At 35.9% G+C, this 14,149-nt stretch overlaps 1 protein-coding gene across 3 annotated transcripts in view; it reads right to left on the reverse strand.

The window, feature by feature from the left end:
• GRAMD1C (GRAM domain containing 1C) overlaps window positions 1-14,149 on the reverse strand; it is a 92,007-nt gene that overhangs the window by 62,192 nt on the left and 15,666 nt on the right. For all 3 annotated transcript variants that reach the window (XM_068546726.1, XM_068546727.1, XM_068546725.1), the window contains exon 2: window positions 7,111-7,195. In XM_068546726.1, the coding sequence (XP_068402827.1) occupies window positions 7,111-7,195 (85 nt within the window). The remainder of the gene's footprint in view (window positions 1-7,110; window positions 7,196-14,149) is intronic.

A 14,149-nucleotide genomic window follows, 5' to 3' on the forward strand; every position in this document is an offset into this window, starting at 1 on the left:
GCTAACATTTTAACTTAAGACTAATTGATATAGATTGACAGATTTTTTCCAGTGGTTTTTAAAAACAGTCTCCCTAAAACAGGTGTGTTTTACTGTAGTAAACTTATACCTCATGAAAATTGATTTTTTGTAAGATGGTTTCCTAGCAATATGTCCTAAGCAAGAAATGAAAAAAAAAATTTTTTTTTAATTTATTTTTTTGGCTCTGTTGGGTCTTCATTGCTGTGCGTGGGCATTCTCCAGCTTCAGCGAGCGGGGGTTACTCTTTGTTGCCGTGCGCGGGCTTCTCACTGCGGTGGCTTCTCTTGTTTCGTAGCACGGGCTCTAGGCGTGTGGGCTTCAGTAGTTGTGGCGCGCGCGGGCTTAGTTGCTCCGCGGCATGTGGGATCTTCCCAGACCAGGGATCGAACCCATGTCCCCTGCATTGGCAGGCGATTCTTAACCACTGTGCCACCAGGGAAGTCCCAGAAAAATTTTTTTAAAGAGCAAAGGGATTTTACTTTGTTTTTGCTCCCAATTTCCCTACTGATAAACAAACATGTACAACAATGAGCACTTCAGAAGGCAATATTCTACCTGACTTGAGTCATATTAACAATATGATTCATCTAGAATTGAATAAGAAAATGTTTGTCAAAAATTGTTTTATGGATTTTATAACTTTATCATTGGTTATTGGAAAGTTAGAATAAAATTAAGTAAATTAACCAAGCAACACAGTGACACAGGAGAGAAGAGGGCACGGCGCAACCTTTAAAAGAATGACAGCCCAAGGACACGACATAAACTGATTAGAACCAAATAGGTCCAAGATGGCAGACGAGTCCAACTTCCACCAGACCTTCAGCCTCAGTATACGCTCATTGTAGCACATCAGCAAGCCAAATGACATACCCACAGGCACCATGACAGTTCCAAGGCCGACCATAAAGGTCAAAAAGTGGATGGTGGCCCAATTCCTATAAATCCCCACTCCTTCCCCAAAATAGCTGGAATACTCCTCCCACTCATTAGCCTATGAAATTACCCACCCCTATAAAACCTGACAACCCCATACCCTGGTGCCACTCTTGCCTTCTGAGATCCCAGACTCTGTCTGTGGAGTGTGTTTCTCTCTAAATAAATCCACTTCTTACCTATCACTTTGTCTCTCACTGAATTCTATCTGTGACAAGGCATCAAGAACCTGAGTTTCATTAAGTCCTGAGACCAGGTGTGTGATCTCAGTTAAAAGACCCTGGGTTTGAGTCCCAATCTGAGTTACAGTTTCAACAGGTCACTTTGATGTGTGCATTAACATCAACTTACTAGTTATTACATGATCAATTTCAGCACAATTGAATGGCTCTAACACTTAAAGATTTATTTTAATAACTATAATATAATAAAGGATACCATGGAAATATGTACAAAGTGTTATGGGAATACAGGTGGAGTGAATCAGCACTATATACTTCTGGAGTAAGCTTGCACAATAAGTAGTATACACATATTTAAATGAACAAGATGTACTATTTAATTTTACAGAATTTAGGCATATCTCCATAATGATGTTGAATTAAGAGAATGTGTTTTTAAACAATAATGTCAGGAAATATACATCCCAAAGTATTCTTTTCTAGCAGCAATCACCTTTGGGAGCCCAAGAAAGCTGATATTACTTAAGAAAGACTCTTTAGAACAACATTATTAGGATTGATTTCAGATTTAGTACGTAAACAACAAGAGATAACCATTCTCATTTTTTATACTTTACATTTTTTTTTTTTGGTTTTTTTTCCCCCCTTTGCTTTTTACCTGAGAAAACTGTAAGGGTAGATACAAACTGAAGAAGAAAGAAAATTAATTTTCCCTTGTGAAAAAGGGAAAGAGACCGCCCCCCAACCCCTTAGAGCATTTTCTTTAGAAAGCTTATAAATTCTTTCTCTGCACCTGTGAGACGTGAATCTTTTTAAAAGTAAAATAAGGGCTTCCCTGGTGGCGCAGTGGTTAAAAATCTGCCTGCCAATTCAGGGGACACGGGTTCGAGCCCTGGTCCAGGAAGATCCCACATGCCGCGGAGCAACTAAGCCCGTGCGCCACAACTACTGAGCCTGCACTCTAGAGCCTGCGAGCCACAACTACTGAGCCCGTGTGCCGCAACTACTGAAGCCCACGCGCCTAGAGCCCGTGCTCTGCAACAAGAGAAGCCACCGCAATGAGAAGCCCGCGCACCACAATGGAGAGTAGGCCCCACTCACCGCAACTAGAGAAAGCCCGCGCACAGCAACAAAGACCCAACGCAGCCAAAAACAAAATAAATAAAAATAAAATTTTTAAAAAAAGTAAAATAAGTCTCTTGTCAGTTTTATAACCCAGGAATGTTTTCTCCAGGACCTGGGAGCCATCTCTTTCACATGTAAACATCAGGGAAGATAAGACCCCATCTCCCAGTTTCTGTGAGTGGGTAGGAGCCTAATTTCGGTGGGTGCCTTGATCCAAGTTGCAAAACTAACTCCTATCTTTAAGAAGTGAGTTTATTTTTCCTTCAGATAAAGCCAATTAGCTAACACAGCCGCCCCAATTACCAGATGAATTTAGGATGAACTGATGTCACATATGGTGCTATCAAGTCCTCTTACTTGAGGACTAGTTATCATTTTTTTTAGTAAATTTATTTATTTGTTTGTTTTTATTTACTGGCTGTGTTGGGTCTGCGTTGCTGCATGTGGGCTTTCTCTAGTTGCGGTGAACGGGGGTTACTCTTCATTGTGGCACACAGGCTTCTCGTCGTGGCTTCTCTTGTTGCAGAGCACGAGCTCTAGGCACGCAGGCTTCAGTAGTTGTGGCACACAGGCTCAGTAGTTGTGGCTTGCGAGCTTTAGAACGCAGGCTCAGTAGTTGTGGCACACGGGCTTAGTTGCTCCATGGCCTGTGGGATCTTCCCGGGCCAGGGCTCGATCCCGTGTCCCTTGCACTGGCAGGCAGATTCTTAACCACTGCGCCACCAGGGAAGCCCAGGACTAGTTATCATTTATCTTTAGAACATGTAATGGTTGTACCTGCCTGCCTATATAAAAGGGTGAGATTTCTTTCTGCCTTCACAATGTCTTTTGCAGATTGCCTGTGATGCACGTCACATTCTACTTTAATGTTTATTCAATAATAAAACCAAGTGTTTTCTTTCTCTTTTACTTTTGTGGAGAGGTTTTCTGGGGTGGTAGGATATTTTGTTTTTAATTATATTTTCCCAACACAACATTTTCCAGCATGAAAATCTGCCTTGTTCACTCATTTAATCAGAGAAGTTAAAAAATGTTTTAAGCAATGACATCACTGAAGAAAGCATTCTCCCAAGGTGAATACATTCAAATCAACAAACATATTTAGCAGTGTAAATATTGTTATTTTAGTACAAAACTAGCACATAGAACTTCCGGTCTAAGTTGACACGTGTCTACTTCCCCTCTTGCTCCAAAATTCCTTTGAAATGACAGGGAAGACGTATGAAAGAGATTAAATTCGTAACAATGCTGAGGGGTGGGTATAAAAACTAGAAGTTTTGATAAATTTTAGAAGACAAAAAGTGGATACAAATGTATAAACCACAGTGTAGAGAAAGCCTCAGCTCAAAAAATATACGGGAAGGCTGCAGCAGAGATAACAGCCACTCTTCCCTATGCCACCCCAGAGAGACTTCACACTTAGAATCAGCAGGTACAAAGAGGGATAGCTAGAACAGGGACAGATATCAAATAACTGCCTGGTGAACTCCCTATGGTAGAGGTCAGCCACAGTCACCCACATCTTCCAACACAGCAGAGTTGCTATAGCTTTGCAGCCTCATCATCATTTGGTGTTGTCAGTTGTTTTGTTTTTGTTTTTTAATTTAATTTAATTTTTTAATAGTTTTTATTTATTTATTTATTTTTGGCTGCGTCAGGTCTTAGTTGCGGCACGTGGGATCTTTTGTTGAGGCACGCAGGCTCTTCCTTGTGGTGCTCGGGCTTCTCTCTAGTTGTGGTATGCAGGTTTTTCTCTCTCTAGTTGTGGTGCATGGGCTCCAGGGCACTCGGGCTCTCTCGTTGAGGTGCGTGGGCTCGGTAGTTGTGGTACATGGGCTTAGTTGCCCCAATGCATGCGGGATCTTAGTTCCCTGACCAGGGATCGAACCCACGTCCCCTGCATTGGAAGGTGGATTCTTCACCACTGGACCACCAGGGAAGTCCCTGTTTTTAATTTTAGTAAGACTATTAGCTATGTTGTTTATTTAATTGTGCTTTTAATTTGTATTTCCCTATGACAAATGATAGTGTGCAATTTTTAATATGCTTATTTGCTATCCATATAGCTCCTTTGGTAAAGCATCTGCCCATTTTTTAATTGGGTTGTTTCTGTTCTTACTGTTAACTTTTAAGAATAGTTTCTATTCTGGATAGAAGTGTTTCTTTAAAAAGAAAAAATCAGATATGTGATTAACAACTGTTTTCTCCCTGTGTCTTATATTTTCACTCTCTAAAAAGTATCTTTTGCAGAGCAAAAAAAGTACAATTTATCAATTCTTTTCTTGTATGAATCATGCTATTGGTATTACATCTAAGAATTCACCATCAAATCCGAGTTCATACAGATTTCCTCTAGAAAAACCCAGATGTTTTCTTCTAGAAGTTCTACAACTTTACATTTTACATTTAGTTCTATGATCCATTTTGAGGTAATTTCTGTAAAAAGTGTAAGGTAGGCATCAAGGTTCGCTTTTCTGCATATGGATGTCTAATTGTTCTTTCACCATCTGTTGAAAAGACTAACTTTTCTCCATTGAATTGCCTTTGAGTACTAATAAATATTTATTGAACTAGCCTATAAAGTATAATATTGTGGATTTGAAATGACAATGAGTTGTTTTTTTAAAATAAAAGTTTAAATTAAATTTAAGATTCTCTGTTTCAGAAGACAGTGATCCAATATGTGGTTAAATCTAAGAACTTAAAGCGATTTGTACAGAACGATACCAATTAGATATTTTAATTTGTATAGATATGTGTCATTGACATTATTTCCAGATAGTACAATTATAGGTGGTTTTAGATTTCTACTTTGTAAATGCCTGTATTTTCCAAATTTTATACAATGAACAAGTTTATTATAGCAGTGAGGAAAAACACAAAAAAATGTAAATTTTTAAAAGCAAATATACATACTGAAAGATATCCACAAAATATTAAGCAAAATTACATATAGGTGGTAGGATCACCAATGATTTTCAATTTTTTCTTTACACATTTCTGTATGGCTTTAATGCTTTATAGTGAGTATATATCACTGTATTATCAGATTAGTTTCTTTCAATAAAGCAATGATGAGTATAAAATATTTTATAAAGGTTTCCATGAAAAGTATTTGATTTCAAGTGACAAAACTGGCAAGACACATTTGCAACAACATGTGAAAAATATCTAATTTTTTTTAACATCTAACAAGCTATTACAAGAAAAAGACAAATAACTGCTAGAAAAATGGGCAAAGTTTATGAAAAGGTTCACAGAAAAATACAAATGACTTATAGATGTTCAACCTCCCTCATAATTAAAGAAATGCATATTTAAATACAATTTCTATCTACCAAATTTTGCTAAAGCAAAGTTCCTGAGGTGTGGCACAACAGATACTTACATACACTGTTGATGAGAATGAATATTGGTGTAGCCTTTTTGGAGGATAACTTGGCAACAGTATAAACCTTTTAAATGCTCATTACCTTTTAGTCACAATTCCACTTCAAGGAATTTAACCTACAATACATGTGGCACATATGTGCCAAAACAAATGAACATGAAGGTTGAATGTAGCATTAGTGGTAATAGCAAAAGACAGGAAGCAATCAAAATGCCCATCAGTAGGGGATTTATTAAACAAATTATGGTACAAAATTCATTCAATTGACTGCTAGGCAGCCATTAAAAGAATGAAGTGGATCCATAAGTAGTGCTAATAGAGCTCTAAACAAGACTGAAAACAGTAAGCACAGTGTGCTCCCATTTAAGTTCTCTTAGGAATATATTCCTCTTGATATACATACAGAAAATTTCTGGAAATATACATAAGAAATTGCTAAAAGTGGTTATCACCCAGGAAGAAGGTCAGAGTGGTCTTGGGTGAAATGATCTTTCACTTTTTTACCATACACTCTATTATCGTGAGACTATGTTACATTCCAATCTTTTTAAAAATTGTTTTGATTCATTTCTTTGATATTTAAAGAACTAAACTGAACTCTCTAGAAATTCAGTTACATTGAATTGAATATTAACCAACAGCACCAGAAATCTGAGAAATTCCTATGAATAAATGGTTTAAATGAAATATGTACTAAAACTAAAGCCAACTTCAGTATTTTGATGGTAAAGAATCTATATTATACTTATAGCAAAAATAAAGCACTTTTGTAAGTACTATGACTAAATTTTTCCTCTTAAGGCCTATTTCAAAAAAGATTTACCTGAAAGACTATATGAATAATGATAAAGCCCTAAAAGTTTTTATAAAATTGCTCTATAATCTGCTAAGGAGCACATTTTTCTGAGGAACAGTAATATATACCGAACATCAAATTTAAATTTTCCCTACAAAACCATATGAAACAAGCACCAGAAGAAACTGACAAATCATTTCCTCTTAGGTCTATTTTTTAGCGAGTATAACTGACCCTTGAATAACATGGGTTTGAACTGTGTGGGTGGACTTAAATGCAGATTTTTTTTAATAGTAAATACTACAGTACTACAAGATCTGTGGTTGGTTGAATCTATGGATGCAGAACCACAGACACAGAGGGACAGCGGATATGAAGGGCTGACTATAAGTTATACGTGGATTTTTGACTCTGCAGAGTCAGCGCTCCTAACTCCTTCAATGTTCAAGGGTCAATTGTACTTAATACTGCAGAAATCACTCCTCCCTGAATTACAACTTAGTTTTACATTGTTTAATTACAGATGATAAGATGCTGCTTATCTCGAAAAATAGTTTCTATGTAGCATAAAGGCTTAAATTTTCTACAAATATTGTCACTCATCAGCTCTACTTTGATGAGGTAGTAAAAGGGTTTTTTGTAACCTCCTGGTTTTTTACCTGCTATCAGCTTCTCTGTTTCAGGTAGATGTGTGAACTGTCTTTTATACTCCTCATTCCTGTCTTTATAGGCAGAACTTGAAATCTGCAACAATAAAAAAATTAATTCTCTGTTTAATTATAATCATCATTAAATGAACTGTAGTATCTTAGAAAATAAAATTAAAATGGACTTTAAAATCATACACTTTTTATGCAATATTTTTGTATGTCTTTATATGAAAAACCACATAAACATTTCAAAAAACACCAAAAGGAAGCAAAGGATGCTTCCAGGATGATGAAGTGAGGACTTTGGCAAATCCTCTCTGCAAAGTCAAATATATAGTTGGGAAAAAAAACACAAAAAACAACTGTCAAAAACAATCATCTCAAATGATTGGAAATTGACTAAAGGCATACAATAAATGGAGAAATATTTTCTCAGGAAAATCTACTGAACCTGGGTATGAGCATCAGAAGTCTGTGGCACTCATTCCTGGGCCTGCTCCCATTACTCTTCCTCCCCCGCAAGTTAAGTCAGTGTAGTACTTCTACAAAGGTGGAACAGGCCATGAAAACTAGCAGCGATGCTGACAGAGCAGGACTCAGTTGATTCAGAGTGGAAAGCAGAACACCTATCCCAGAAGTGAAAGGAAAAATTCTGAAGCTATCCAAGTGCGTGGAGGTTGAAGTCCCAGTTAGGACAACAAACAAGCAGACTGTCAGATCAGTAGGGGGTGTAACAGAGAGATCTTAGAAGAGAGACAGCCACAGATGAACTTGATAAATTCTCCATGTAATCCTAAATAAACAGGGACTACACGCATGTGTAACAGAGAATGGAGAAATCCCAAACTATCCACACATTCCAGGATGGAGATACAAGAAGTCTCAGTGGAACATTAAAACTGGGACAAACTTGAAAATGATCTGAATTTTGAATGCACTACCCAACCTATACACAGATTTGTCAGCAGAAGGGAAAAGCCTTACTGGCTCTCTGTCTTTGAGCACAATTTCTGACCAATGATTGGCTGATATAAGGGGTGACACCAGAAACCAGCCTTAAAAATAAAACAACAACAATAATAATAAACTGAGCAAAGACATTTGCTTCCACATACCACAGGACAAACATATTTCACAGATTTACTCTAGGCAAGTTACTAAACAGAAATTAGCAATGACAAGCCTTAGGGGTAGAAAGGATGCAATCAGAATCCACAGCTGCTACAGTATGTTATCTATATTGTAAAATTTTCTTTTTTTTAATTAATTTTATTTATTTATTTATTTATTTGTGACTGTGTTGGGTCTTCATTGCTGCGTGGGCTTTCTCTAGTTGCGGCGAGCGGGGGCTACTCTTCGTTGCGGTGTGCGGGCTTCTCATTGCAGTGGCTTCTCTTGTTGTGGAGCACGGGCTCTAGACGCATGGGCTTCAGTAGTTGTGGCTTGCAGGCTCTAGAGCGCAGGCTCAGCAGTTGTGGCGCACGGGCTTAGTTGCTCCGTGGCATGTGGGATCTTCCCAGACCAGGGGTTGAACCCGTGTCCCCTGCATTGGCAGGCGATTCTTAACCACTGCACCACCAGGGAAGTCCCTATGTTGTCCAATTTTCAAAAAACTTATGAAACATGAAAAGAAATAGAAAAATGTGACTCACAATAAGAAAAGAACAAAGCAGGCAATAGAGTCTTTCATGGTTCCCAGATACTGCATTTAGCAAAGACATCAAAGCACTTATTTAAAATATTTTCAAAGAACTAATGAGAAGAAAAAGAGGGAGAGGACTCAAATCAATAAAATTAGAAATGAAAAAGGAGAAGTTACAACAGACACCACAGAAATACAAAGCATCCTAAGAGACTACTACAAGCAACTCTATGCCAATAAAATGGACAACCTGGAAGAAATGGACAAATTCTTAGAAAGGTATAACCTTCCAAGGCTGAACCAGGAAGAAATAGAAAATATGAACAGACCAATCACAAGTAATGAAATTGAAACTGTGATTAAAAATCTTCCAACAAACAAAAGTCCAGGACCAGATGGCTTCACAGGTGAATTCTATCAAACATGTAGAGAAGAGCTAACACCCATCCTTCTCAAACTCTTCCAAAAAAGTGCAGAGGAAGGAACACCCCCTAACTCATTCTACGAGGCCACCATCACCCTGATACCAAAACCAAACAAAGATACTACAAAAAAAGAAAATTACAGACTAATATCACTGATGAATATAGATGCAAAAATCCTCGACAAAATACTAGCAAACAGAATCCAACAACACATTAAAAGGATCATACACCATGATCAAGTGAGGTTTATCCCAGGGATGCAAGGATTCTTCAATATACACAAATCAATGTGATACACCATATTAACAAACTGAAGAATAAAAACCATATGATCATCTCAATAGATGCAGAAAAAGCTTTTGACAAAATTCAACACCCATTTATGATAAAAACTCTTCAGAAAGTGGGCAAAGAGGGAACCTACCTCAACATAATAAAGGCCATATACGACAAACCCACAGCAAACATCATTCTCAATGGTGAAAAACTGAAAGCATTTCCTATAAGATCAGGAACAAGACAAGGATGTCCACTCTCACCATTATTATTCAACATAGTTTTGGAAGTCCTAGCCACAGCAATCAGAGTGGTTAAGACTCAGCACTCTCCCTGCCAGGGCCCCGGGTTCCATCCCTGGTCGGGGAACAAAGATCCCAAAGCCACGCAGTGTGTCAAATATATATATATATATATATATATATATATATATATATATATATATATATATATATATATATATAGTGAAGTGTATATATATATATATATATATATATATATATATAGTGAAGTGTGTGTGTATATATATATATATATATATATATATATATATATAGTGAAGTATATATAAAAATATATATATATTTTTTAAAGTAACCGTCCTTGAAGGTCCCAATTTCTTCTTTCTCTAAAATCATTTTCAAAAAGTAACAATCATCATTCTAAGTAATTCCAACACTTTTGGTGCATATTTATACATGTCAATACAGTAAAATTCAATAAACTAGCATCTTGCAGTCCAAAAATCCTAATGGCTGGCACCAGCTAGTCAAAAATGATCTGGAGAGTCTCACTGATTAGTATCTATGGCACACTGCATAAACTCATAAGCAGATTTTTAAAGCAGTTTTGATAGCAGATTGGAATAAGAGAAAGTGTAAAAATTAAGAGTAAATTAACTTGGTACATTAGTCATAAAAGACTAGATTGTACTGTAGTAATCAGCAACCCCCAAATCTCAGTGCTTACAAGAACAGTGGTTTATTTCCCATTTAAACATAAATGAACAATGTGGGTTGGCAAAAGGCTTAGTTCCACACTGTCCTAACACAGGGACATACGCTAATAAAGGCTCCACCATCCAGGGACAGGAACATGGCAAAGAGTGTACTAACTCTAACAGCTTCCCCCTAAAAATGACACACATCATTTTCTTCACATTTCATTGACAAAAAAATAGTCACATGGCTACACTTAATTCAGGAACATGGAGAAACAAATATCTATCATGGGCCCAGAAGGAAATGAAACAAAAATCCTGATGAACGGAATGAATGATTATTTAAGATTACTGAATGGGCTAAATCAAGAATTACTGTACTACTAGAGAGGCAATGAATCTCTTCAGAGAGCCCATTTCTACCCATTCAATGCAGAAGAAAATAGTCATTTAGAGTTCCATGCCAACAAGGCACTCACTTTTTAAAATGGAAATATAATTCACATACCATAAAATTCACCCTTTTACAATATACAATTCAGTGTGTTTTGGTATAGTCACAAAGCTGTGCCACTATCACCATTATCTAATTCCAAAAACTTTTATCATTCCCAAAAGAAACCCTATACCAATTAGCAGTCATTCCCCACTTGCCCCTCCACCCAGCCCCTATCAACCACTAATTTACTTTCTGTCTCTATAGATTTGCTTATTCTGGGAATTTCATATAAACAGAACCATGCAATATTGTGGTCTTTGTGTCTGTCTTCTATCACTTAGCATAATGTATTCAAGGTTCATCCATATTGTAGCATGAAACATTACAACATTTCAGTTTATGGATATTAGTCCACTTTATGAATATATTATACCACATTTTATCTATGTATTCATCAGTTGATGGACATTAGTGTTGTTTCCATTTTTTGGCTATTATGAATACTGCCACTATGAACATGGATGTACAAATTTTTGTGTGAATATGTTTCAGTTCTCTTGGGTATATACCCAAGAGTCGAATTGCTGGCTTACATGGTAACTCTACGTTTAACATTTTGAGGAACTGCCAAACTATTTTCCAAATTGGCTGCACCATTTTACATTCCCACAAGCAATGCATGAGGGTTCCTATTTCTCCACATACTCGCCAGCACCTAACGTCTGTCTTTTTCATTACAGTCATCCTAGAGGGTGTGAAACGGTATCTGATTGTAGTTTTGATTTATGTTTAGATAATGATGATTGATGTTGAACATCTTTCCCTGTGCTTATTCACCATTTGCGTATCTTTGAAGAAATGTCTATTCACATTTTAATTGGGTTATTTGTGTTTTTATTATTCAGCTATGAGTTCTTTATATATTCCAGTATAAGCCCCTTATCAGATATTTGATCTACAAATATATTCTCACATTCTGTGAGTTGTCTTTTCATTTTCTTAATGGACTCCTTGAATCACAAAAGTTTTTAACTTTGATGAAGTCTAACTTATCTATTTTTTTTTTTGCCCCTTGAGCTTTGTATCATATCTAAGAAATTATTGCCTAATCCAAAGGTCATGAAGATTTACACCTATGTTTTCTTCTAAAAGTTTTACAATTTTAATTCTTACATTTAGGTCTATGATCCATTTTGAATTAGTTTTGTATTCAGTATGAAATAGGGGGTCCAAATTCATTCCTTTGTATGTGGATATCTAGTTGTCCCAGAATGATCTGTTGAAAAGACTATTTCCCTCAATGAATTGTTTTGGCACCCTTGTCAAAAGTCAACTGACCATAAATGTGAGAGTTTATTTCTAGACTCTATTCTATTCTATTAATCTATGTGTCTAGCCTTATATCAGGGCCACATTGTCTTGATTACTGTAGCTTTGTAGTAAGTTTTGAAATTAGGATGTTTATATTTTCCAACTTCACTCTTTTTCAAGATTGTCTTAGATATTCTTGGCCCTTGCATTTCCATATGAACTTAGATTCAGCTTGTAAATTTCCACACCAAAAAAAAAAAAATCAGTTGGGATCTTGATAGGGATGGCACTGAATTTGTAGATTAGTTTAGGGAGTACTGCCATCTCAACAATGTTAAATCTTCCAACTCATGAACAAAAAATATCTTTTCATTTATTTATAGAATCTAAAATTTCTTTCATGCGGCTTCATAGTTTCAGTGTTCCTGTCTTACACTTCTTTTGTTAAATTTATTCCTAAGTATTTTATTCTTTTGATGCTATTGTAAATGGAATTCTTTTTTAAATTTCATTTTCAAGTTGTTCACTGCAATGTATAGATTTTCAATTAATTTTGGTTTTAGAATCAGGGTAACACTAGCCTCAGTGAATGATTTAGGAAGTGTTCCTTTTTTTTTTTTTTTTTTTAATGGAAGAGATTTTGAAGGATTTGTGTTAATTCTCCTTTAAACAATGTGGTAGAATCTGCCAGTGAAGCCATCTGGTACTGAGCTTTACTCTGTGAAGTTTTCTTGCTTTGGTTTGGTTTGGTTTGGTTTTCTTAGTAATTCAATCTCTTTCCTTGTTATAGGTCTTTTGAGATTTTCTATTTCTTCTTGAGTCAGTTTCAGTAGTTAGTGTTTTTCTAGGAATTTGTCTAGTTCATCTATGTTCTCTCAGGTACTATTTCAAATGTATAAGGTTAGCAAAACTTTAAAGACTGATAATATCAAGTGTATTGGAACAAAAACCAAGATAGACTATATGTTCAGCCACATCTCAACAAATTAAGAGAAGTGAAATCATACAGAGTGTGTTTTCTGACCATAATGAAATCAATCTAGAAATCAGCAACAGGAAGATAGCACAAAAATTCCCAAACACTTGGACACTAAACAACGCACATCTAAATAATCCATGGGCCAAAGAGGAAGTCTCAGGGGAAATAAAAAATATACTGAACTGAATGAAAATAAAAATACAATATATCAACATTTGTGGGACACAATTGAAGCTGAGAAACAAATTTATAGCACTAAATACACACATTAGAAAAGGGGAAAAGTCTAATAATCTCAGTGTCCAACTCAAAAACTTAGAAGAGAGAGAGCAAAATAAACCCAACATGAGCAAAAAAAAAAAAAAAAAGTATATAATAAAGATAAGAGAAATCAATGAAACAGAAAAACAAAAATAGAGTATCGATGAAAAAAGAGATGATTCTTTTAAAACAATCAATGAAACTGGCAAATCTATAGCAAGACTGACAAAGGAAAAAAAACCTTGAGCAAGAAGATATGAATCACCAATATGAGGAATAAGACAAGGTATATAGCACTACAGACTCCAAAGACATCAAAAGGAAATAAGGCAATACTATAAACAGCTCTACACATATAAATATGACAACTTAGATGAATAGACACAAACTATCACAACTCACTCAATATGAAATAATTTGAATAGATTTACAACCATTAATGCAATTGACTCTATAATTTTAAATCTCCCAAGGAAGAAATCTCCAGTCCCAGATGGCTTCCGTGGAGAATTTTATAAAACTTTAAAAAAATTAACTCTAAGTCTATACAGCCTCTTCTAAAAAACAGAAGAGAAGGGAGCACTTCCCTACTCATTATATTAAGGTAGTATTACCCTGATACCAAAACAAGATAAAGACAGTACAAAAAAAAGAAAATTACAGAACAATATCCCTCATAAATATAGATGCAAAATCCCTAACAATATACTAGCAACTGCAATACAGCAATAAATGAAAATTATACAACATGACCAACTGGAGTTTATTCCTGGAA

Source organism: Eschrichtius robustus, chromosome 6, assembly GCF_028021215.1.
Source record: "Eschrichtius robustus isolate mEscRob2 chromosome 6, mEscRob2.pri, whole genome shotgun sequence".
Classification (NCBI taxonomy): Eukaryota; Metazoa; Chordata; class Mammalia; order Artiodactyla; family Eschrichtiidae; genus Eschrichtius; species Eschrichtius robustus.